At 39.6% G+C, this 25,643-nt stretch overlaps 2 protein-coding genes across 3 annotated transcripts in view; both read right to left on the bottom strand.

Moving 5' to 3' along the window:
- Positions 1–7,368: 7,368 nt before the first annotated feature.
- LOC134519930 (coagulation factor XIII B chain-like) lies at positions 7,369–19,179 on the bottom strand. 2 transcript variants are annotated; one of them, XM_063344722.1, is made up of 12 exons: positions 18,947–19,040; positions 17,314–17,655; positions 16,981–17,181; positions 16,284–16,469; positions 15,660–15,836; positions 15,334–15,510; positions 13,603–13,782; positions 13,170–13,262; positions 12,299–12,481; positions 10,273–10,476; positions 9,610–9,792; positions 7,369–8,909 (listed from the first exon to the last, which is right to left on the bottom strand). In XM_063344722.1, the coding sequence occupies exons 3-12, from the start codon at positions 17,099–17,101 to the stop codon at positions 8,698–8,700; spliced, it is 1,716 nt and encodes a 571-aa protein (XP_063200792.1). In that variant the 5' UTR covers positions 17,102–17,181; positions 17,314–17,655; positions 18,947–19,040; the 3' UTR covers positions 7,369–8,697. The 2 variants fall into 2 exon arrangements, with proteins under 2 accessions (XP_063200792.1, XP_063200791.1); XM_063344721.1 differs by lacking the exon at positions 17,314–17,655 and having other exon boundaries at positions 18,947–19,179.
- Positions 19,180–19,368: 189 nt separating this feature from the next.
- Positions 19,369–25,643, bottom strand: part of ASPM (assembly factor for spindle microtubules) — a 28,401-nt gene continuing 22,126 nt past the window's right edge. Inside the window, exons 22-29 of the mRNA XM_063344720.1 lie at positions 25,391–25,600; positions 24,734–24,874; positions 23,885–24,076; positions 23,236–23,428; positions 22,575–22,729; positions 21,911–22,087; positions 20,707–20,879; positions 19,369–20,627 (exon numbers count right to left, since the gene is read on the bottom strand). Of these exons, the coding sequence (XP_063200790.1) occupies positions 20,522–20,627; positions 20,707–20,879; positions 21,911–22,087; positions 22,575–22,729; positions 23,236–23,428; positions 23,885–24,076; positions 24,734–24,874; positions 25,391–25,600 (1,347 nt within the window). The 3' untranslated portion in view covers positions 19,369–20,521. The remainder of the gene's footprint in view (positions 20,628–20,706; positions 20,880–21,910; positions 22,088–22,574; positions 22,730–23,235; positions 23,429–23,884; positions 24,077–24,733; positions 24,875–25,390; positions 25,601–25,643) is intronic.

The raw sequence follows: 25,643 nt of genomic DNA, 5'->3' as shown, positions 1-25,643 counted from the left end.
TGGCTTTAAAAACTTCCAGGGATGGGGCTTCCACCACCTCTCTGGGCAACCTGTTCCAGTGTCTCACCACCTTCATGGTGAAGAACTTCTTCCTAATGTCCAGTCTGAATCGACCCATCTCTACTTTTAATCCATTCCCTCTAGTCCTACCGTTACCCGACATCCTAAAAAGTCCCTCACCAGCTTTCTTGTAGGCCCCCTTAAGATACTGGTAGGCCACTATAAGGTCTCCTCAGAGCCTTTTCTTCTCCAGGCTGAACAACCCCAACTCTCTCAGTCTGTCTTCATAGGAGAGGTGCTCCAGCCCTCTGATCATCCTCGTGGCCCTTCTCTGGACACGTTCCAGCACGTCCATATCTCTCTTGTAGTCGGGTCTCCAGAGCAAGACGTTCTCCAGACGCAAGAATAAGCATCCAGAACATGAAGACAAACCTCCACAATTTTTTCAGTGATGCTTTAAGTTATGTCGTACTCAATCCAGTACTTTACAAAATTTCACTAAACTTTATGATAAATGTTTAAAAGCTTCTTTTGAGGCTTCGCAATCAATAGCAAAAGACAAAACACCACACACCATTGGGGAAACACTTGTTCTTCCTGCTGCGGTAAAAATGGTTGAAATAACACATGGAAGACAATGTGTTGACAAAGTAAAATACATTCTTTTGTCAGCAAAGACTGGGGGAAGATGCATAGAAAACACTGCTCAAGAACTGAAGAAACAGGTATTAGAACAAATTATGCAGAGCATGTGTGTGCGTGTGTTTTTAAAGGTCCACTTAAACTGAGTTTACCAGTGTCACGCTGCTTTTCCACCTATGACAAATAGCTAAGGTGGAAAGCCAAGTAAGTGAGGGCAAACACAACTAACATCACCTTTCCCTTGACAGTTGTCATGTTGCTCTGTAACTTGCAGTATTTCAAGACCGTGGCTCATGTTAGTAGCGTGGGCTGTCACACGGCAGACCACGTAGCCCAGCTTTCATCTGCGAGGGCTCTTGAGTCTTCTTGGAGCCAGAATCAATGAGCACACACGCCTTCTAGTGCAAGATTATTTCTGTGTCTAGGGATTCGTTGCATTTGCTCCCCTTGACGTCTTGTCAGAGGAGCAGATGTTCCCTTTAGCTGTCTGGACTGTGGGAGCGGGAGAGAGGTACACAGCATATTTAAATGTTCATTTTGAAAATAGGAGAGAATGTGGGGTTTTTTTCAACTTTGGTTGAAGCCTCTTGTTGCTGAGCCTCATTCATATGATAGGAAAATACTGCTTGTACTTTTGATGCAAAGCAATAGGCTACTGTAGTGCATTCATTTGTTGCATTAATTTTAGCAGCCTTACAGATGCAGCATCGCCATCCACTGTTGCCAGCAGAGCCATCCTCCCCTGGTTACAGCCAGAGCCCAGAGCTGGAGGTCTGGTGGAAATACAAGTGCAGAAGACCATATGCAATGGCGGTAGCAGAGCAAGAAGAAAGCTTGACAATATATGAACATAAACAATATTAACCAATGCTATGAATACAGTGTTAGTGATAATACAGTGATAAACTGGACACAGTGATCAACTATATCACCTGTACTGCAAGCTCCAAGTAAAAAAAACAACAATGAAAACAAAAATGAATCCAAGTTGCAGAAATGCCGAGATCACTTTTGGCATCTGCTGTACAGCTGCACGGAAGGGACCTTGCTGGGAATCCTCACACTTTTCAGGTGAGCTTTGCTGTCCCAGTGCACTTGGAGCGCTGCCCCACTGCCCCGCATCACAGCTCCTCTTCATTGTCAGGCATTTCAGGAACCCAGCTGCTGCTCTGCGTTCTTACAAATATCAGTAACAGCACATCAGAAAATGTAATATCCCTGCTAAGTCAATGAGTTAGCAATACTGCATTACGGAAAAAGAAATTAAAAGTCAAATACGTCACTACCATCTTTTCTTCCCCCGCTCCCTGCCTCTAGCTAGATGATACGATGGAATTACTTTATTTGGTTCTGGCCTTAAACTTTCTGGTAAATAAGGATGCTTTTTTCTCACTGAGAGAATAGTGGTCAGAGGAGCAGTTGGCCTATCACAAGGGAATTAAAAGCGCAGTCCTTGACTTCATTCAGTGGCACAGTTCAGTATTTATTTTGTGTGCGTGTGTGTGAAATGAACAAGGGAGTCAATACTGTTATATGAAAAGCAGAATTAAGGAAAATGGTAATTTTATGGCTTTGGTCAGATCACTGAGAAATATCAGTTTCAAGATGCAAGATCTCAGGAAGAGTTTGCTTTCCAAAAGCAATTAAATTTTTCCAAACACCCAACGAGGGCAGGGTTCTGGCTATGATGACCCTGATGCAGCTCTTGGCTTGGATACAGACAGTGTGACCTTGACAAAAAGCCCCAGATCTGTGCCTTGGTTTCCAATCCATAAAATGCATGAAACATATTTGTGCCCAAGGGAGGTCTTCTCTTGTTAGTAAATGACAGTGAGTTGCTTTATGTTAATCTCATAGAAAAGAGAAACGGTGCTCTGTTACAGTTGTGCAAGTGCGAATCCAGCAGAACCTCGCTACTACTGCTGGTAATCGCAGCCACTCTAAACTTTGGCAGGCGATGAACCCATGGATTACACAGATCTTTGATTAACACATTTCAGCCCATTAATGGATATGAACAGCCAAAATGTTACAAATGGCTCAGTCACGTAAACAAAGGCTATGCTCATTCACGTCTGTTTTCAGATCATTTTCAGAAATGTCATATGAAAGGTTCCCAGGATCCTCGTGTCGTTAGAGGAAAATGCAGGAATAGTTATGAACCTAGTTATTGGTGGAACCCATGTTTTGCTGCTACCAGACAACTAGCAATTACCTGCAAAACAGGGGAGAAGTGGACCATACCACCTAAACATGAATGTACAGCCTTTGATTTGCTTTTACACTATAGAGATTGTATTTCATTTTATAATACGATAAAAAGGGCATTGGGAAACAGTAATCAGACAGATAGTTTGGTGGTTGACTTTCACTTAGGGTGGATGTGGCAAGCAATTTGTGTAGGCTGTTCAGAAGGCCGAGACAGAATATGGTTTAGTTCATTAACAACTAACTCTCATAACTCTTACACAACCATAATGCTATGCTCGTCTGAGAAAGGCACTCTGACCAGCAGGGTGCTTGAGGTTGTACTCAGGTAGAATCATAGAATCATAGAATTGTTGAGGTTGGAAGGGACCTTTAAGATCATCGAGTCCAACCTTTAGCCTACCCTGACAAGAGCCACTTCTAAACCATGTCCCTAAGTGCCCCATCTACCCTTTTTTTAAACACCTCCAGGGATGGTGAATCCACCACCTCCCTGGGCAGCCTATTCCAATGTTTAATAACCCTTTCAGTGAAAAAATGTCTCCTAATATCTAATCTAAACCTCCCCTGACGTAACTTGAACCCGTTTCCCCTCGTCCTATCACTTGTCACCAGGGAGAAGAGGTCAGCCCCCATCTCTCTACAACCTCCTTTCAGGTAGTTGTAGAGGGTGATAAGGTCTCCCCTCAGCCTCCTCTTTTCCAGGCTAAACAACCCCAGCTCCCTCAGTCGTTCTTCATAAGGTTTGTCCTCCAGGTAAGCAAATGATAAGCTGCACCATTCTGTCCCTAAGTATAAGCATTCACTGAATCAAAGAATGGACCTCTGGAGGTCATCAGCTCTCCTGCTCAGGCTGGTCACCTCCAGCAGGCTCCACAGGACCATGTCCAGAGGGCTTTTGAATATCTCCAAGGATGGAGACTCTACCACCTCCCTGGGCAACCTGTGCCAGTGCCCAGTCACCCCAACAGTAAAGAAGTGCTTCCTGAAATTCAGGAATCTCCTGTGTTTCAGTCTGTGCCCATTGCTCTCGTCCTGGCACCGGGCACCACCAAAAGGAGCCTGGCTCCGTCTTTTCTGTGCCCTTCCTTCAGGTATTTATATATACTGATGAGACGCTACAGGCTTGGGGAAGAGTGGCTGGAAAGCTGCCCAGCAGAAAAGGACCTGGGGGTGCTGGTGGACGGCCAGCTTAATGTGAGCCAGCAATGTGCCCAGGTGGCCAAGAAGGCCAACAGCGTTCTGGCTTGTATCAGGAATAGCGTGGCCAGCAGGAGCAGGGAAGCGATCGTGCCTCTGTACTCGGCACTGGTGAGGCCTCACCTCGAGTACTGTGTTCAGTTCTGGGCCCCGCTGTACAAGAGGGACATTGAGGTGTTGGAGCGAGTCCAGAGGAGAGCTACCAGGCTGGTGAGGGGTCTGGAGACCAAGTCATATGAGGAGAGGCTGAGGGAGCTGGGCATGTTTAGCTTGGAGAAGAGGCGGCTGAGGGGAGACCTCATTGCCCTCTACAACTACCTGAAAGGAGGTTGGAGAGAGGTGGGTGTTGGCCTCTTCTCCCAGGTGAATAATGACAGGACCAGAGGAAATGGTCTGAAGTTGCGGCAGGGGAGGTTTAGGTTAGATATTAGGAAGAATTACTTTACTGAAAGAGTGGTCAGGCACTGGAACAGCCTGCCCAGGGAGGTGGTTGAGTCACCTTCCCTAGAGGTGTTTAAGAAACGTCTAGATGTGGCGCTTCAGGGCATGCTCTAGTGGCAGAGATTGTAGGTTGTTTGGTTGGGCTCGATGATCTCAAAGGTCCTTTCCAACCATGAAGATTCTGTGATTCTGTGATTCTATGAGATCCCCCCGAGCTCCCCTTCTTTAGGCTAATCAGCCTTCTCTCAGCCTGGAGAGACATTGCAGTCTGTTAATCATCTTAATGGTGCTTTGTTGAACTCCCTCCAGTAGCTCCATCTCTCTCTTATACTGGGGACCCGAGAACTGGACGCAGCACTCCAGGTGTGGTCCCACCGGTGGTGAGTAGAGGGGGAGGATCATCTTCCTCAACCCGCTGTGTTGCGTGAAAGGGGCAAAGCGGTTTTGGCAGCAAGTAAACCCCCTTGTGTTCTAACCCTCCTCACCAAGGTGGGAGGCCAGGTGCGGCTGGGTTTAAATTCTGAGTGATGCCCAATTCAGCACCATCAGTCCAGTCGCGTTTAATACGTATTAAACTGTTACGATTTGGATACGCTAACAGTGGACTGCGCCTTCAGCCTAGTCGTGCTCATGAACCAGCACGGCCACTCTCGAGCCTTTGGTCGCGTTCAGTGAGAAAGCGAAACGACTAGCTACTTAAACAGTGCAGTTTATTTAAACAACAGGTATAAAGGTTCTGAGGATTGCCGGTGATAAATACACTGTCTGCAAAGCACATGCAAATGAAAGTATTGTTACATATACAAAACGCGCGACAACGTTATAAACGATACAGCCTGGCTATAAATGTAGGTGAGATTCTCTAGAGAGATTTCTATGTTTCCCGAGGAAGCACTTGGTATAATCAAAGTCTTACCCAAAGGCGTCCCTATGGGGGGGAAGAAAGGCTCAGCCCCTCGACTGGTCCCGGTGGTCAGTGATGGAGTCCTCCTCGACTTGTTCGCGATGGTGTCTTCCCTGATATCACCCCTCTCTCGGGCTATTTTTATACTATTTTTTTATCTGCAAGCTGGAGTTTGAGTGACTTTAGTCATGCATACTTTTATTATGATTGGTGTAAAATTCTCTCGCTTCACAATTAAAGGTATAGTTGATGAGAAATTCAGGGCACAGATTCAAGGAGGAGTGGTCGCACCTTGGAGACGGGCAGCCTTCGGGGTGGAGGTGTGTTTTGGTATTATAATGACATTGTAATGAGCAAAGTTCACACAAAGGACAGCATTTCATCAAAATTTGACAAAATGTTGGCTCAGGGTAGCGAGTAGGCGGCTTATCTGTTTCATAGTACCATCTCATTCCCCTATCCGCTATACATCACAAGGCAAGCCCACAGAAGGTTACATTCCGTTGCGTCCCTCATGTAGCTTTGTAATCTCGTACAGGGAATCGCAGATGTTGCATTCTTCGCATGCCAGCTGCGGCTGTATTCTACCTTAGAAGCCTTTTGATTTTAAAACTTTCCTTAATGTGTGAACGATGCTGTATTTTTGGCCATTTTAGTAATTATTCCACATGCTGGCATCACTGCTCCTAACGCAGCCCAGGACACCATTCGCCACCTTTGCCACACTATTAGAATTGAAAATTGATGGTTCAATGAAGTTCAAAGAATATATATTTTTTCAGCCATAGGTCAAATCATCTGCCTCTATCCTTTCAGTTATAATGTGTAGCGCAGTTACCTAGGGCATCATTACAGGATCTAAAAAGCAAAGGTGCTTTTTTTTTCTGGAAAGACAAGGCATCACCAATTCCAGCAAGATCTGAGCCTTACCAGGTCACAGAGCATCATCTGTAGACATGGAAACTGTTCATAGCCACCAGAACTCAAAGGTAATTTACCTTCCAGTTTTATAAAGAGCCTATGAAGAACCCGGTTTTATTTCCCGAAAAAAATAAACTCCATTTTATGTAAACACTAATGCACCTAACATTTAGTGCACTAGAACACATTGTGCCTCTTCAGCTTTTCTCGTAAATGCATCTGAAAATAAGCTCTGACTTTGTGCTTTGGAGCTATTGGCGCATCTTGTATGGAAACATCCTGGAAGTAGTCTCTCAACTCTTTGCTTTTCCTGCACTCCCCCGATATGTCCAAGCTGAGTGATACTGAATGTGACACTGGCACAGACCAGTGGCAGGAAGATGCTGATGCCATCAGGCCTGGAACGGGCAGCGAAACAGGGATGTGGATGCTCCACCTGTTTGCCATGGGTGGTTCTCCCTGTGCCGTCCCTCCCTGCCCTCGGTGGGTCCTTCCAGACCACGGAAACAGGTTTGATCTCCGTGGTAGGCTCAAGACTAGGGATCTGGGGGTTTGGCCTGATCTAAGCTGAGGTGATCAAGTGCAGAGCTGCTTGACTGGTGTGCCAGGAGAGTTTCAATGGTATCACCCGCAGACTTTACTACCCTTTTTTTTGTTTATTGATGCTCTTTTCACCATCCTTGTACTTCCCTTTCTCCACCGCAGTTTCCTTCTAAATAAACAAACTGGCCTGAATTACTTTTTCCCCATTCCTCCCAGTTTGGTTACATCTGTATGCAAATTTGATTTTTTCTGACAGTACCTAGGGACTATTGACCTTGTGAGGTGTCACTGAGATGGTCCCAGATGTACTAGTTTGCCCTTGCAAATTTTGCTTACAGATCTAGTCCGTCTTGTTTCCGTCTGTTTGTCTTCTGTCTTTCACAGACACAGGAATGATTAGGATGTAAAAACTCAGAGATGGAGGTGAATTTCTGTGCATTTTGAGCTCAGCACAAATAGTTTCCGGAGGCATAGCAAGCCTAGATGGCAGCTATTAAGGTAACAATGCTCAATACACCAAAATTTACTGGTTCAAACCTTATCACTCATCATTTTATTTAACAGAGTCTTACAGTGCTTAACTGAGGAAGACTCTCCAATTCATATTCCAATCGTTATGAATAACATCAACTAGAAATAAAAGCTATAGTGAACATCTAGTTCAGATCTACGCGTCACACATCAGAAGTTCATTGTTATTTATCTTCATTTTTAAATGCTGCTTTACAAAGCAACGACCTTTTAATCTTTGGAACAGCATGTAAGGTTTTATTAACCCTTTTTCCCCAACAAACGGTTGACTGGGTTTTGATTTGTCTATTTCTTGAGTGCTTTGATTTCTTTGTTTATTTCTTGATGTAGCGCTCACAGAAGCCATGGCAAACCCTACGGAACAGCATACATGCAATGATCCCACAGAAAGACAGAGTTTAGAGGCAAAATACAGAAGAGACCCTTACAGTGACTTTCTTATTAAAGCACACTAAAATGAGTGCAAGGCAAACATTGTCTGTATTCCTGAATTTTCTTCATATCTTCAGTCACACACCACCTTCAAAGGTGGAGCCCCAAGAGTGCCAACGCTTAAGTGTCATAGGAAATCAAACAAGCTAGTTGGATTAGATATTTTAATAGTTTAAATGCTCTCAATTAGCAAAACAAAGGTGCGTGCTTGACTTCTTTTTTTAAGAATAATAATTAACTACAGAGTAGAATTTTCATATTTTTAGGTTTTAAATGGTTTCACAGATCCATTAAACACTATTTTAATTTTTTTAAATACTTGCTTTTTTTTGTGTCCCTCAAGCTTTGTCTTTTAGAAGCTTCTTACCTGTGAAGCGAGACATGGGTGCGTTAAGAGGTACAAAAAATAGGCCTCTCCTTTCTCTCTGTAAAATTAGAGTTTAACATCATGAAGGGCATGAAATTAAATCTCCATTTAGCTAGATTCTGTAGTCACAAAAGCACTCACGCTGTCAAAACCACCAATATCACACAGGGCGCTACTTGCTCGGCCTCTTCTCATCATGGCCCGTTGTCCAAGTCCTCCAGATTGTGACGCACACTCAAGTTTATCACCGTAAGCCTTACAAAACTTTGTCTTAAATTTTCTGTGCACACGCCAATATTGCATTCTTCTGCTGCGTTCCCAGTCCTCGTACCACAAAGCACTTTCACTGCCCTCCCCCTTCATCTCAGAGCAAACAATGCCCCTGAACAATCGTTTCTCAAAGCTGACTGTTGTGACGTAGAAAATATGAGCCCATCTTCGTTCAGCTGCTAATACCAGAAAAAGGACACGCACATATCTTTCCTATAAGCTTTCCCGAAGTCCAAACTTATTTTCCTCTTTCAACACATCTTGGATATGCCAGGTGTCCTCTCTTACACTGCACTTGAAATAAAGTTGTACCAGATTCTTCTCCAAAATGGTTCTCTTTACAGTAAAATCCAACATAATCCCCATGGTAAAAGTAAACTTGATTCTTATAGAACCCTTGCAGCAGCACGTTATTTTTCTCCATTTCGTTTTTTGACAAAGTACATGGCTCTAAAGAAGAGAGACATAATCACTGTTATAAATCATTTATTTTTGAAATCACATTGTTTTGACTAGTCTACACTAAAAGTGTAGATTATTTCCCATTCTCTTATTATGCATGAAATCACTGTATTTTGGATACTGCAGGCATTTCATATTTAAGAAAAAAAAAATAAATTAGCCAGACAAGCTTACACTTGCTGCTATTAAAAATTTCATCTCTAACTGAACAAACTGAAGCTGAGATCTTAAAGTTCTAGTTGACAATACTCAATTTATTAATTCCAAGTATCTGAATTTAGAAAGAGTTGGGGTTGTTCAGCCTGGAGAAGAGAAGGCTCTGGGGAGACCTTGTTGCAGCCTTTCTGTGCTTAAAGGGGGCTTATGAGAAAGATGGAGACAGACTTCTTAGCAGGGCCTGTTGCAACAGGACAAAGGGTGATGGTTTTAAACTAAAAGATGGTAGATTTAGAAGAGCTATAAGGAAGAAATTTTTTACAATGAGGGTGGTGAAATACTGGAACAGGTTTCCCAGATAGTTGATAGATGCCCCATCCCTGGAAACACTGGTCATGTTGGATGGGGCTCTGAGCATCCTGATCTAGCTGAAGATGTCCCTGCTCACTGCAGGGACCTTTAAAGGTCCCTTCCAACACAAACTATTCTACGAATTACAGAGAGAAATGAGTGCTTATCTTTTCACACCTACCTATACAAACTGGTGGTGAAGTCCACTGTCCTCCAGAACAGTAAATTCTCTCAGATCCTTGCAAAAAATGATAGTCAGAGCAATTATACTGCACTGAAGAACCACTGTCATACTGGGCCAGGGGTGGGAGAGTGAGAGCACCATTCGCAATAGAAGGTGGAGAGTCACATTTTTCTGCAGGAACTGGAATTACATTAGAAACATTTGAGAAAGATTCAGCTTAAGAAGATAACAAATCAGCAGTTTTAAATGCCTGTCAATGGTAGATACCTATCAACGCTCAGATAGCGTCTTTTCTTACTATTTCCTCATGTCTCAGATCAGAATGCAATCTCCTGCTTAATTCTAACCATAAGAAATCCCTTGTGTGCATTTGTTTGCAGCTGTTTTTCTACAGAGCTTTGAGATCCCTGGGCTTGGAAAATGGCCCTTCCCTCCTTTCCACAGCCTTCCCCATCAAAGGGAGGTGTATTGTTTCTCCATGCTTGGCCGTATTTAACAATATAGCTGTCTTGTGCAAGGACATCTCTGTATATCTATACCCTTAAACCCTAGCCACCTATTACTTACAACAGATTCTAGGCCTGCACTGCCAAAGCAAATTGTTTTTAAATAGGTCTGAGATTGATTAATTAAAAAGGCAGTAACAAAAAATTGGTTTACCTTGCATAACACATTTTGGATAGTTCAGTCTGCCGTGGTTACACTGTGTCCTCCCAGGAGATGGAAGGGTAGTCTGGAGAAAACGGTATCCCTCTTTACATTCAAACTCTACGAGATCACCATGTAGGAAAATTAATTCTTCCTGTCTCCATTTCAACTCTATGTTGTTGCTGTTCATATCAGTTACACGAAGAGTGCATGGTTCTAGGAAACAAAAGTGTACTTCAATAAAAAGCAACCTTAAGTGATTTCTTAGCTCCCTTTTGTAGGAGTCAAGAAAGAGAAATCCAAATGAATATTCTAAAATGTTTTAAAATCTTGCAAGAAAAAGAACCATAGATGCATATCAAAAAGAATGCAAATGTAAAGAAATGGGCTGAAGAAACAGAAATAATATGGAGAAAAAAAAAAAAAGCCTGAACCGGGAACAGTAAATCACAGAAAACTCACACTTTTGACAAAATCTGTTTTCTGCAAGTATTTGTAAACATGGCATCTTGGGTTTACCATTGAAGAAGAAAAGAGCTTCTTTACTGTAACTTGAAAGGATTTTTTATAATGAAAACAGTCACCCATCAGAATGAAGCTGTCAGGTTTGGCTGACGGGTTTGGTAAGCCCTTCAGGGACAATTGTAGCTAATACACAGTAAATTTAAACTGTTAACCTAAGGAAGTGTTTTGACAATTCCCTTTCTTGGCTTTTTTCCTTGTTTCGTCACTGTTAAAAGAATGTAGAGAACTTCCAAAAACCTTTTGGTAGTTTTGTGATCTTCTTTGGGCTTCTCCAGGTTACTCAAGGTCCATATTATTTTGGTTGCTTTCTGACAGGTTTCTTAAAATTTAGTGCCAGGATCCCATCAGGTAGCCTTGCTTTGCGTTAGACAGTTAACCTCATTAACTTCTGAAACCACCGTTCAACAAAGCCTGGCAGAGGGACAGTTATAAAAATAAATTTCTCCATGTTCCACAAGAACCATTGCCGGAGAGACGCCCTTATTAATGCTTTGCTGAGGGAAAGGTAAGGAGGAATCTATTATTACACCTTCTGATGACCTTAACAACAGGTCAGTACGATATATGAAACTAACGACAGTATGTGCTCCTTCTGGTCCAATTAGGGGAGGGTTGAAAAGAAATCTCAGCAAACATGGAAAGGATGGTGTGGTTGTTTGGATGCTTAGGAGACAAATAACGCTCATAGGAAATGAGTTTTCATTATTTCACAGGATTTGTTAAATTTGAGTATTCACATCCAAGAACGCTGATCTGGACCTTTCAATCCAGACAAGGTACATTTTATTCATATAGAAAGAAGTAAGTAAAACTGAATTGGTTATTTATTTGTATTTCCACAGTAGATTAAAAACTTAAGTGAGACGGTTTAAGAAAGGATGCTAATAAAATAGAATTATTTCATTACAGGAAGAAAGGAAAGATAAACAAACAACTCTTGTAGATCATCAGAAGTAGTATTCCTGCTAGTATTGGTAAATTCCTCATGGGAGTTTTATACATCATTTTGAACAGCATACATAAGAGCAGCATGGAAAAACTAGAAAGTCCCAGAATGAATTAATAAAGACACATAATAAAAACAAAGGCTGAAGATTTAGAAATGAAAGTCCAAGAAGTCATCATATTCCACGTTAATCATATCTAAAAGCCATTTTGTCACTGCCTGCAGTCATTCCTTCTAAACAACTATTGAAGGACAGGAAGAAATTCACTGAATAGAGAATGAGAGAGGAAGAAATTACAAAATCCTCCTAGGTCACTGGGATAGCTACGTTGTACAACAGCTTATTCAGGAAAACAGAGGAATCAGTTTAATTGAGTAAGAACAGGCCAGAGGACACCTAGCAGGAGTGGCCTAGGTATATTTGATTTTGGCTCATCCTCTTGTTTCTGGAATCTTTATTAACTCAAATGAAAGAGAAAAGGTGGTCATGAAAGGATGATCTAGAAGTTCTTTCCAGTTTTACCTTTCTATATTAGGTACGATAAAGCTTCTTCCTACAAGACTTACCTAAGCAAGTAGGTCGTTCTGTCCAGTTTCCTTGTTTGCAGTAAACAGTACTAGGTCCATCCAAAGAATGGTAATGCTGACAACCATATTCTACTGAGGAACCATTTTTGTAACTTGTCAATACCGGACCAAGAACACCACCATTTTTAATCACAGGTGGAGAGGGACAGTTTTGCTCCATTTCTAAGATGAGGTAGGGAGACATGTAATTAGACCTTTAAAACAACGTTAGCACTGGCAAAAGTATCAGACTAGCAGTAGACCGAGCAAAAATTTACATACAAATAAAATGTAGAGCAATATAATTTCTTTTTCAAATTTCATTTTCAGAAACTCTACGCTTGCCTTACTGAATTGCAGACAGGGATTCTGTTTCTCTCTAGACTCCGCATCTATGCCCACTCTTGACTCTTGCTGGTTTACACTCAACATAGATTAGTTCTTTTTCTGTGATGAGACCCTCTTTATTTGTTGTTTGAAATGTTTAGCCCATGTGTGGTTCAAAATAAACAAAAGGAACTTCACTGGAACTATTAGTCAAAGGATCAGCAGAATACTCCTGAATTTGCATGTTCAGACAACATTAACAGAAGGCGTACAAAACGACTGAAGGTAAATGCTAATGTATGAAATGAAATTACAAATACAGCACAGGCTTATAGGTGTAGGTTATAATCACCAGAAACAAGCAATAACGGCCTTTCATTCAGTCAGTCAGACCGCTACATTGACGTCTGTAGCACATACAAACGTTTTCAAGGGTAAGGAAGTGTACTATAGCAAAAGAGTAGTAAGGGCAGTCACAAAACACCTATAACAGCATTGGAGAGTACTGAAGTCCCTTTTAAATGGAAAAGCAATGTTCACCTACTCATGTCTTCATCATGATATGTGCTGCTTGTCCGTACTGCTGCATGTTCCTCGAGTGATGGTGGTGCCTCAGATTCCCCTTTATCCATAGTTCCTATAACCATAGCAGAAACTTAGAACCAGTGTTCTCAGAAATAACTCATTTTCAAATACCAAAACTGACAGACGCTGATGTGTTGTAACGTAACAATAAAATCAATCTTCCAGGGGAGCACTAACACAATACGGATGTCAGTCGAATTCACCTAGCTCATCCTTTCTTTTTGCGAACAACAGATTGTCTGCAAATTATGCATCACTTTACCGCTCAAGCATTTTAACAGAGGGAGACATAAACCGTTTTGCAGATATGGAAACTGAGGCTCTCCAGAAAATTAAGGCATTGTTTGAAGAATCGTTTCTGTTCAGTTGTCAGTCTTCACAAAAGTACTAACCAATACAAATAGGGGGTGATGTCCATTTTCCTTCTTCACACTGGATTTCCTCAGATCCTCTTATTTCAAAGCTACTTTGACACCGTATATGAACTTTGTCTCCATTATGATGTGTTCTTCTAAGTGTGATGATGTGGGCATGAGGAGGAAGCGGTGGTGGAGGGCATTTATTTTTTACATCTGAAAAGAAAAAATGCCTATTGTTTTCTCACTAATCAAACCCATGTACACAATTAATTTTACTACACAGCACGCAAGACTATCACTCAAGACATTTTTGGGTTCATCCAAAGTAACTGTTTACTCCCATTTTCTTAGCAAAACAGGATACCAGAACAAAAAATTGATTAAAGGACTTCAGGATATAGAGATTTCCCATACCTTCCATTGATGTAATATTTAAAGCAGTTTAGACATTAATTCTAATGCTACAGAAGCAGCAATAATCACAGCCCATTTCCTATCCCCAAATTAAATTTGCGATTCCTGTGTCCTCAAAACTAGATTTAGGCCACGTTTTCAACCTCATGAGCACCCTGCCTTCTCTGCACTCACCCAAGAAAAATTCTTGCTGTGTCATCGGGATAAATAAAGGGCTGGAGTCCTAACACGTGCCACTTAACTGAGAGATTCTAGTGCCTTTTAAATGCTACTGTATCTTCCAGGAAAGGAAGATGAATTCCATCTTTGTACTCAAACACATAGTTTTCTACAAGATCAGCTATAAAGGAATTACAAGACACTAATTTTACTGAAAACTGTGCTTAACATATCTATATTTTTTAAAGGCTATATATATATACACATATATATATTTAATCTCAAGCACTCCACACACAATGATTATTAAATTTGCTTTAGAAAATGTACTTTACAGGAAAAATTCCTGTAAAAATAGATTGGAAGAGAATACCATAGATCTATCTTAAGCCAATAAAAATGATTGATTGTCCCATCCCCTGTCATCAACACCTGGCCTCCCTTGTATGTAAAGCAGACAATATCCAGATAAGACAACAACCTACAACTATCAAGGTATGTTGAACAATATTATAAATTCTCAGCTAGCCTAAACGTTGATTTGTACTGGTTTCTGCCTTCTCTTCTGGTTCACTGGGCCTTTCATTCTTTTGGAAGTTTCTTTTCTGATAGTCTCCACTATCCCCCATTGATTGGGGAAGTGCCATTAAGTGCTAAAGGTGTGTTTCTGTCCTTGGGATGACCCATCTAGTGAATTCTGTTGAAAACACGTACAGTTTGGTGAGGCTGTAAAGCCAAAAAGTACCACAATCCCCAAGCACCAAGGAAACCTGTTACAAATTTTCTTCTTTAATGCCTCTTAAGAGACATGTTCCCGCCTCACAAGGTGGGATTAAACATGCTTGATTAAACCGTCATGCAATCTGAACGTGTTTAACTTGGGGGCAGGGGCTGAACAACTTCCCTCTATTTGTTGATTCCTGCTTCTTCAGGGTACAACATACAGAGAAACAACAGCAAGAGACAGTATCTGCTCTCTTGTTAGAGTCCACTGAAAACTCATTCCAGTTATCATCACCTCCCTCCCTGCTACCTTGGTTCCACGTCCTTCAACTACCACTTGATTTCTATTTAGGCTGTGAACGAGTAGAAAATTCATATTTTTATTTTGTGTTCATAAAACATTTTGTGAAAGAAGGTTCCAGTATTTCATTAATAATTTGAAATAGTAAAACTATAAAAATAACATACCTTCACACACTGGAGGGTCAGGGTGCCATCCAAAATAATAACATTGAATTAGGTCAAATTCACTGACAGAATAATTTTCCTCACAGAAAAAGTGAACTACATCTCCCTCTTCATAGACTTTCTTCACAGGATAGAAACCTCCATGTGCTATTGCACTCAAAGAGGAGCAAGTTATTTCTAGGAAGAAAACACACGGCAGTGAGAACTGGTTCAGGAAGGCTTCCCCCACCCCCAACACATTCTAAAACAAGCCTTTTTGTAAGCTTTTGTTCATTTGTAGAATAAATCACAGTCCAAACAGAATTACTTTCCAGCCCGTTACTTACTAGTGCAGTTTGGAGTGAGGGACCACCCATGCGCTAGACACACTGCTGCTTCTGTCGTGTTTCCTCCCGCAGTGTGATACCCCTCGTCACATTTGTACAGCAGCGTTTCATTCACTCGAAGCTCTTGTCGGGCTGTGAAGTAGCTGCCGTGATGTAAATTGGGTACCTGACACGACTCTAAAATAAAGCAAGCATATGCATAATATAAATTGCTCTTTTCATTTCAAGTTATTCTTCTAAAATTTTCCTTACATTGACATTAAAAGTGGTCATATTGGAAGCAAAAATCTTTGCAAGTAATGAGTAATTAAAAATGCAGTAGTTTGCACAAATTTTCCAGTCTTCATTTGGGAAAAAAGTTTGAACGGCAATAGATTTCTTTGACAAAATGCAATTTCATCTATACGGATTCCTTCTACGTACAGTTTTATCTATACCAATTCACAAAACAAGCAGCACGTGGAATCCCACAACTTCATTGCAAGAGGTATGGCTGACAACCCGCCTTAGAAGAACTCAAACGATAACCTAACACAGGCCGTTTGGCCTTGTAGGTACAGCAAGAACAGCTGAATTACATGGTATAGGAGACACATTATAAAGGAGGGAAACGCAGAATCCTACCAATTTTTCTGATGCAGCTTGGCCGGGAGGACCATCCTTCTGGCCGACATTGCACCATGTCCTCAGTGCCACCACTTGGAGTGTGGTAGCCTGGATTACATTTGTATTGCAGTTTCTCCTGTATTTTGAAGTATGTTTCTGTACCGTAAAAAAAGCCATTTTCCAGAAGAGGCTTGTTACATTTTTCTAAAAGAAAGGAGACAGACTGGTTAGAAAGAAAGAATTAATGGAATATTTTTGTTCTCTGATAAGTAACGGGGGGCTTTTAGCCATCCTGATCTAATCTAGTTTTCTTGACCTATTAAAGAAACTCTACCACAGTCATCAAGCAATGCACCAGACTGATGGTAATAACATCGAACACAACAACCAAGGGGTCTGGGAGCTAAGGAGGCTCTAGAGGATATACAGCTGAGAGGAAATTGTCCATTAGTTTTCTCAAAAATAAGGAAACGGGGCAACTTTCTTGGACTTCTTTTAAAAACATATAGGGTAAAAGCCCTTAAAATAGATATTGTTGTAAAAACATTCCATATATAAACATTTGTAGTTTATATACACAAAGGCCTGATTTCACCTTGTTGCCCTTACACATTTGACCCCTCCTGCTTTGCAGCTTCTGTTCCTACATGTTCAAGGAACTCTGGCTGAAAGTTTCCTGCTAGAAGCAATGAGGAGGTTACTAGAGCTGACTCACTGTAGCATTGGGGCACCGGAGACCAGCCTTTTGCTGTACAAGTTATTCTGCCATCTTGGGTCCCAGTTTCAGTTGTGTAACCAGCCATACAAGAATAGGAAAGTTTTTTTTCCTTGCGCATAGGGAAATAGTAGCTTTTGAAATTATAATAGTACTGGGCAATCTCTCCATTTTCTATGCGTGGCAAATCACAAGGTTTATCTGCAAAAAGATAAATATATTTCTCACTAGAAGCCTCAGCCCTGATATGAACATTTTTTGCGTTTCTTTGTGTAACAGCAGCTGGATTGATTCAGGCCTTCAAACAAGGTGAATGAAATTCTGAATACTTACAAGCACGAAGGGTCTTGTGAGACTCACTGAAATTAAGGTATGTTACAATTCCATCAGCTTTTGTTCTTTAGGTTCACAGGAACATCAGCTGTAGAATGAAACTTCCTAATGCGAGTTGGGCAAAACTGCTGCAGGACACTTTTATTTGACTGTCTATGTAGCCCAGAAGATGTGAGCACGAGCACCCTTCGCTGCATAGGCACATCGATGCCTGCTCTAAAATCCAGTGGCCACAGGGTCAAGATGCACTATGGCACAGCTCCTCATTCAGCAAGTGTCATCACAACAGCAGGACAGACCGCCAGGGGCAACACAGGAGTTAAACTTGCTGAAGGAAGGGAACTTAAGAACAGAGTCAATGGAAAAGAAAGAAGTGGAGGTTAAGGAAGGAACAAGCAGAACCGCAATTAAAAAAAAAACCAAACCAGTAATAGTAGAAAACCTTTAAAAGGAGTTGTGCTGAGTATGACATTAAGTTGTTATTAAAAAAAAACCCAACAAAACCAAACCAAACCACACCAGCAAAATGCAATCCTTCTGTTTGGATTTCTTCTAAAATTACCCTTTGGGTCTCCAAAATTCTCTCCATGGAATTACAAGGCAATTTAACCTGAAGGATCAATTCTTAAAAACTGAATCACCACCTACAAATCTCACGATTGGGCAGAACTTTGCCATGAGTTGGCACCGCTGCATTCACCCTACACCTATTAGAACCAAAACAACTATTGTTCCTTCACCCAATAATGTCGCTAGAATTTACTGCATTTACTAGAATCTTCTGCAAATTTAGTATGTATTTTTTTAATAATCCCCTTCCTCACATAGCCACTGTACCACATCTAAATAAAAGAAAACAAAAATCCAAACACCAAACCTGAGGGTAATTAAGATTTTTGAGTAATTAAAAGACAGAAATGCTTGCTGCTACCTAAATACCGTTTGTCTGGCTCTCCAAAGCATATCAGTGTGATTTCAACTGCTTTCATAAGGATAAAACTCTAGTGAAGACAGAGGCAGTTGCAACAAATATGTCGGAGTTAAATATACGCTAGCAGATGCCAAATGAAATGCAAAAAAAAAAAAAAGGGACTTTTTTTTTTTTTTTTTTTCAATGAATGGAGGTATACCCTCATATACAGTTCAGAGCTTTGTGAACTTGCAGTACAAGTGCTATGCAAACTATATAAACCCAGGAATTTTACGCAATACTGAAAACAGGGATAGGAAATGCAAACACCCCCCCAGACTAGCTGCTGCAGGTTCCATTTAACTTCCACTCCTTTGCTTTATGGCAAGCCAAAACACTTCAGTCACCAAGGCATTTCATTATATAAAATATTTTAATAGTACAAAAATCAATTTGCATAAGTGCCTAAAAACCACTCAAATTTCAAAAGCTTTTTCTGAATAAAAATCTGAACTTTTCATTACAGCTTTGAAGTTTATATATAAATCTGTAGCCCTGAGCTACAGTGACAGCTGCATCATGATCATCAGCCATCTCACAACAAAATTATATTTTAAAAAAAAGCATTTACTCTTGGGAGAGATATGAAAGACTTAAGTTACTTTAGACTGTATGTTCTAGATTCAATGTACATTCATTAACAATAGAATTCAGTATATTTACCTTCTGCACAGAGTTTGCCTGAATACATCGTAACTAGGAAGAAAAAACAGCTTTGAAATCTCATCTTCGTTACCGTCTCCATCTACAGTTTCCACCACCTGTGCAAACTCCAGTTAGGTATTACTTTTGTAAATAATTAACTGGATTTTTAAATGGATTCATAAATGACTTAGTGTCCATGGTATTTTGTAACAACTTATTTCACTCAACACTAATTTTATTTATTTCAGTCCTCCAAATACCTTAACACTAGACTTGCAGAACTCAACTACCATTTGGCATCCTTTACACCAGCAAAGAGGACAGAATTTATATTTTACAGTGAAACCAGGCAACAAGCTTACGGAACAATTTAAACAAATTCAACACTGTTCCCCTCAGAACCTCCTGAGTTTCAAGTTTAAAGGGCATTCTGTTACCAGATTGTTTACCTTGGCTGAAGTAGGAGGAAACAGAAAATTCCCCCCCTCCTCCAGCCCACGCTCATATAACCAGTCAGTTGCATTCTCTATATTATTCATTCTAGAGGCTCTTACATTAAGAAGATAGCCACTAGTGTTATGTGACTGTTGGCTTTTGTTGTATACAGGTCACCCCTTTTGAGTCTTTTTTAAACAAAAACAAGCAAACAAACAAACAACACCACCACCAAAACAAAAAAACAACCAAACAGAAAAAGAACCTTCTTTACAGTGCATTATCACCTGATTGACTAATGGCTACCAGTTGATTTAGCATCACGTTCCACCCTTGGAAGGCATAATCTTTAAGTATGGGAGTGGGAGGGTATAATTTTACAGTTTTCTTTTTCCTGGCCTTGCTTCAAGAAAATGCAATTCCAAGGCACAAGAGAACAGAACGTAAGGGAGATGCCATGATGAGCACCATCTATTCAGCCAGATGAGACGCGTGCTTGTACGTACTGCACACTTCATAGGAAGAAGGCACTCACAAATCACCTCCCTTAAAATATCAGGTCAGAATTTCTAAACTCACTCTTACAACATCCCATTGTTCCATCATAATCTTGTAGTGTTTAAAAAAAAGAAAAAGGGAATTCTAAAAAAGAATAAAACATAAAAATAATCTTTTTCCTACAGTCACACATGATCTCTCGAAACCTTGCTGGAAAGTAAACTCAAGCGCCCAAAAAACAGTAGCCAGTTTTGAAATCTACAGACTATGCCTCCCTTCCTACCCGTACCTCTCCAGAACAGACAAGCCAGCATAACTGTCCCACAACAAGCAACTGTTTTTAATAGCATTCCACGATATTTAATCAGAGTGAGGAATACCATGCTATTTGTAACCTTCACTGTTGTGTAATAACAATACATTACTGCACAAGTGAAATTTCCAGGGCTTACGATTTTACTACACAATTCCTTTAGGTAGTAGTACAAAATAGGATTTACAAAGCTGTATACAATATAAAAGAGTTACAGAAATGTTCATTGCAATTTGAAAAAACATTTTCAAGGGTAGCGTGACACTTATCTGCTTTCTTTCAAAGTCATTTAGCTGTCTACTACATATACGCTGTACAAATGCATTTTCCTATACATCATTTACATGTCAGCAGCAGGCAATACCAAGTGTATCCATCACCATCAGAATTGCTTGCAGAGGATCCACAACTTCTTGCATGTTGTCTTTCCTCAAAACCCAGTCTGGTTTAATTCTGTGAAAACATTAGTGGCTTGTCATTAAGATATTATATTGACACAGCAAAAAAAGCAGACTAATTTTTAACCTCTTACCTTGAAACTGTTTTTATTCTTAGAGGAGTTACTGGAACAGAGGAAGTTCCACTTAAGAAAGTGTTTGTTCTCTGCTTCACAAGTGTTCTCTCTGCATCCATTTTGTGTTTACGAGCTGTAAGTTTATATAGGCTTTGAATGCACGTAACAGCTCTTGGTTTGCTTCGGATTTCCTGAGGAAAGGTGAAAACAGTTCACAGTTAATACTATGAGTGTGAAAGCAACTTAACAAATTAAGAAATCTGTTTTATTCAACGAGAACTGAATGTTCATAATTTAAGCTGAACTTCTACCCACAAGTACAGTGAAACCACTTTAAAACCAGCACTCCAGCACAACAAGTCAGTGGTCTAATGCCTTCAAAATACTTAGCGACTGGTGTGCGACTTGCGATCTCAGAAAATTCAAGCTCTTCCAAGTCAGATATTTCTAATTTCTCATTAAAACCAAATTTCACATATGTCATTGGCATATGCCTTCACTGATTGGTACAGAGATACAAATTAGTGTTTGTACCCATCTTCATAGCAATGAAAGAACAATGCAGTGGTCAGAGGTGACTGGATAGCTTCAGTGCTGATATCTGATGGATATGCAGCTAGTGAATTGACAGCATAGAACCCAGACTACCCTAATAACCTTATTAGGGATTCTAGCAATAGGCACGAACAAAGGAAATTTCTTTCAGAAATAGGCTATGTCTCTGTTACAACAGAGTATGTCAACACAAAGTCACGGACAATTATATTGGCAGTTGTTACTGAGAATAAAGACCTTAACTTTATCTGAAAAGCAACAGAAAACTTTCAGAAATGGAATAAAAGTTAATTAAGTGCCAACTAAACTATATCTAATGCTAAGCAATTGACAGAAAGTCATCAAAACACTGTGGAAAGTAGGGATTGCAATACCACAGTCTTGCAAGGACTGTGGGATCAGAACCTCAGTGTCTTACTGAATAGCTCTGGGTGACCAGGGCATACAAAGCACAAAGTGCATATGAGTGTTTTCACCAGTTTGGAAAAGCATATTTTTCTTCAAAAAAAAAAAAAAAAAAAAAAAAATCAGAGTTTAGTCATAATTAATAATACAGTCGTAATAGGTATGGTAGAGATGGAGAGAAAAAGAAATTACGAATCACACCAAAACATGCAAGAAAAGCACATTAAATCAAATTATTAAACCCAAAACATTTAAGTCTTACCCAAGCTCTTTTCGAATCCTTGGAAAGGATGGCCAACAAACAACAGGTCTTGGTGAAAATGCTTCCTCCTTTCTCTGAAATTTTGTCCCCAGCTTTGCCTCTGTACATTTGCAGTAGGTCTAGTAACGTATCTATAGAATTTTCTACTTCATAAACTGCTTGAGTAGTTCTTTCATACTGTTATACAAGAAAGAGACAAGAGAGTTTATACAAACAGATCTTTAAAATACCTTTCAGGTTAGAGGGAAAAGCAAAATCCATCCACATTCTCCCCTAGACTAAGTTTGTAGCTGATCTGACATCCAAGCAATAAAAATCACTTCTGTATGTTACACCACAGTAACGTGTTACATGTTTTCGTGTCCCCCCCTTGTTTAGAGACCTGTAGAATCTGATTTAATGTTTAAAATAGAAGAATAAATAAGAGTATGTTTAGAGAAATTTTAAAATAAGTTTAGCCTAAATGTTAAATGCATTTTCCTGAAATAAAAAATAAGAGAATTTGAATGTAGATGCCTGTACAATGGATATATGGTCAAAAACTATGTTTAGCAAATATTTTAAATTTCAAAGTAAAAACCCCTAGAAAAATCAATCTGTACTCAATAACTACAGTAAAGTAGTCTACAGCTTATAAACCTGCAAAAGAAAATATTAAAGTTACCTTTGAAACATTAAGTAGAACCTGAACTGAATATCTGATCACATCCATGCATGGAACGCTCCGGTTGCAACTTCGGATCAGAACAAAAATAGTGAAGATTGCTCTGCTCTGGGCCATATTTTCACAACAGAGCGGGGACAGCCTGGTAGCCACCTCTATGATAATTAAAGAAATAAAAAAAAAAATAAATGTAATAATAATGAAGACTTTGAAGCTCAAGCAATTCAATTGCAAACCAATTTTTTTCCTTATTTTTAAGTAGAAGTGCAAAGAAGTAAACCACACAATTATTGATCTAAACAAGTATTTTAAAGTAATACTTTTAATATTCCAGACTAAAAATTAAGCAGATCAAGCAAGCTATAGAGAATATATGCTGATAGTAGATATAATTGACTCATGTAAGGCATAGTATTACTAGGACTGCTAGGAAATCATAGCAACCACATAGGATTTCTTTCTCTACATCACTATTTTAATATTGTTCTTAAATCAATAATCTCATTTTAGTCTGGAAAAAAAGACGCATTATACTCTAACACATTCACATTTTACAATCATGAAGAAAGCCTAAATTTCATTATGAACTCTTCTCAGCTAAAAAATTCCAGTTTCTATCACCCCTGGAATTCTATCAGTTATAATAAAACAAAATACTGACCAAGATGCTTTAATGCTGCAAGAATATAGGAAAGATGTTTGTATTTTAGAAGGTATTCAATAGCAATTGCAGTTCTGTTGCACAATTTGTTTTCTTCTCTGCTTTTTTCATTAGCTTTTTCTAAACTGTGTCTTAAAGCTTTAGTTTTTGCCGTGTCATTATTCTTTCTCCAAGAATATCCTCTCCACAATGCCTACAGAAAAGGAATTTCACAAAGGGAAAAAAAAAAGAGTTGTGAAGAAGAGACAATAGAATTGAACTTCCATTACCATTCCAAATCAATTTTACACAAGTCTTACAACGTATTTAATTACCTTGGTAATTAATTTTTAAGTAACTACCATTCAGTGTTTAATCTTCCAAATACTGGATTTTCAAGACAAAAAACCAGAACAAACATGCATATACACTCCACACACACTCCCATGTAAGTCACCGCAACCAGTATTTGCTTGATATTACTTGATGATCTGTTTGCATTTAGCTTTGATGCCTAAACGGAAGCTGACCTGGCTTGCTATTTAACTGATAAATGCACCAACCAAAGTAAACATCTTGTCTCTCCCTAAAAACTCATGAGAGAAAAATGAAAAATAAAAACAAAATTAAAAACTAAAAAAATTGTATTTTTCTTACAAGAGGTATTTACCTGAAATTTAATTACTCCAACTGCAAATTTTCTCCTATGTCTGCAGGCAAGGAATCTTCGTACATTTCGCTGGATTATGGCTGCTGCATCATTTCTGTGTTTTAGCCACCCTCGAATCACACGTTGTAATTGAATGATTCTTTGATAATCTCTGAGAAATCTCTTTTGCTGCATTTTTGCTCGGAACCATCTCTGTTTAAAATTAAGTACATTTATATTTATTTATTTAAGATTTTTCCCTAGATTCCGTTTTCCCATCCTAAACAAGCATTGATAAAAATTTAAGAAACTAATGGTCAGTCTGGAGACCTGAAGATAATTTTTACTATTAGGCAGTGCTGCAATGCAGACCTGATTTTTGATCTTGCTTTTAGAGAAGTAAGACATGGTTATATTAAAAATGCTGCAACTTAGACATGTTTGGTACCACTGGCAGGTTAGAAACATTCAATCAAAGAAATCACTGTATCCCAGGGGACTGTTTGTGTAAGGAGACGCTCTTCATTTCACGATCCTTACAGGTTGTTGAGTCTGATCTTTCCTGCTTCCAGTAGGATGTAAAGAATTAGGCTACGACAGCACTCAGATTCGTTGAGCAAGCTTGAGTGTCTCAAGGAAACAAACTTTCCCATCCACCCTCAGCTTTAAAGTGCTTAAGCGTCCAGAGCCTGCTGAGATCCACTCTATTATGCTTAGCTGGGTACAAGCAGCATTATTCAATAAATCATGGTCTCCATAATTTAGCTTTATTTTCACGTGTGAAGGAACTACAGTGTCTTAGTGCTACAGCCTAGCTGACAGAAAAGAAATTAGACTATGTTACACAAAAATATTTGTCCTCAGACTAACCTGTATTATAAGGACAGACGAGATCTGTTTTTGTGCAAGTCTTAAGATGAGGTGATTCCTATATGCCCTTTGAATTTTAATTGCAGAGATATGATGATATGCAGCTGCTGCAAAATAAAGTAGTCTCTTTTGCTCTGAAATCTGTAGAGAGAAAACCAGGATCATTAATTTTCATACTCAGAGGTAGCTGATCATCTGTGCAAAGGCCATAGTACACAGCAATATACCGTTAGATGCTGAAGAACTGCCTGTCATCACCTCAGCACTAAGCAAGCTACCCTTCTTCAGTACTAGGTCTCTAATCTAAACAATAACGCAGAAGCAATTGTAAGCAACAACATTAACATACAGCAGAGAAGAGTTTGATTGTAAGCGTGTGTGTGCAGGAGTATCAGTTATAGGCAAGCCACAAAGATCTCAGAAGCTAAAAAGAAAACGCTCAACAATGAAAACCTAGTTTAGTAGTAAAGGATTGTGAGAAAAGGGTCAAGCTGTATTTTGACTGATTCTGATCCACCCAATTCCCAAAGTAGTCAACAAAACTTTGAGTTCAACAAGCGATCAGGTTTTCCTTTACTTGCCAGCCAGAATTAATGCTAAAACAGCTATAGAGATAATTTACATCAAAAGTATAGTTTTAGTTTGAAGTATACCAACCTTTTTTCTGACTAAATAACCACGTATAAATGCTTGTAGTTTAACGACAGCTTTTCTAGTTTTGTTGTATTTCGTAAGTTGAAGCCTGCCTTCCTGCCAAGCCCTCAGATGATTTTGGATAATTACCACAGCAGCTTTTTGTTGAACAAATTTCCTTCTTGCCTTGAAACCCCTGTATACTTTTTGGATCAAACATACAGCTTGAAGTTTCTGAAAGGGATTTTAAAGAATGCATTGATAATTAAAATTTTGT

The sequence above is a fragment of the Chroicocephalus ridibundus genome, chromosome 8, assembly GCF_963924245.1.
Source record: "Chroicocephalus ridibundus chromosome 8, bChrRid1.1, whole genome shotgun sequence".
Taxonomy (NCBI): domain Eukaryota; kingdom Metazoa; phylum Chordata; class Aves; order Charadriiformes; family Laridae; genus Chroicocephalus; species Chroicocephalus ridibundus.
The sequence above is the reverse complement of the archived record's forward strand: the minus strand, read 5'-3'. Positions and strand labels throughout refer to the sequence as shown.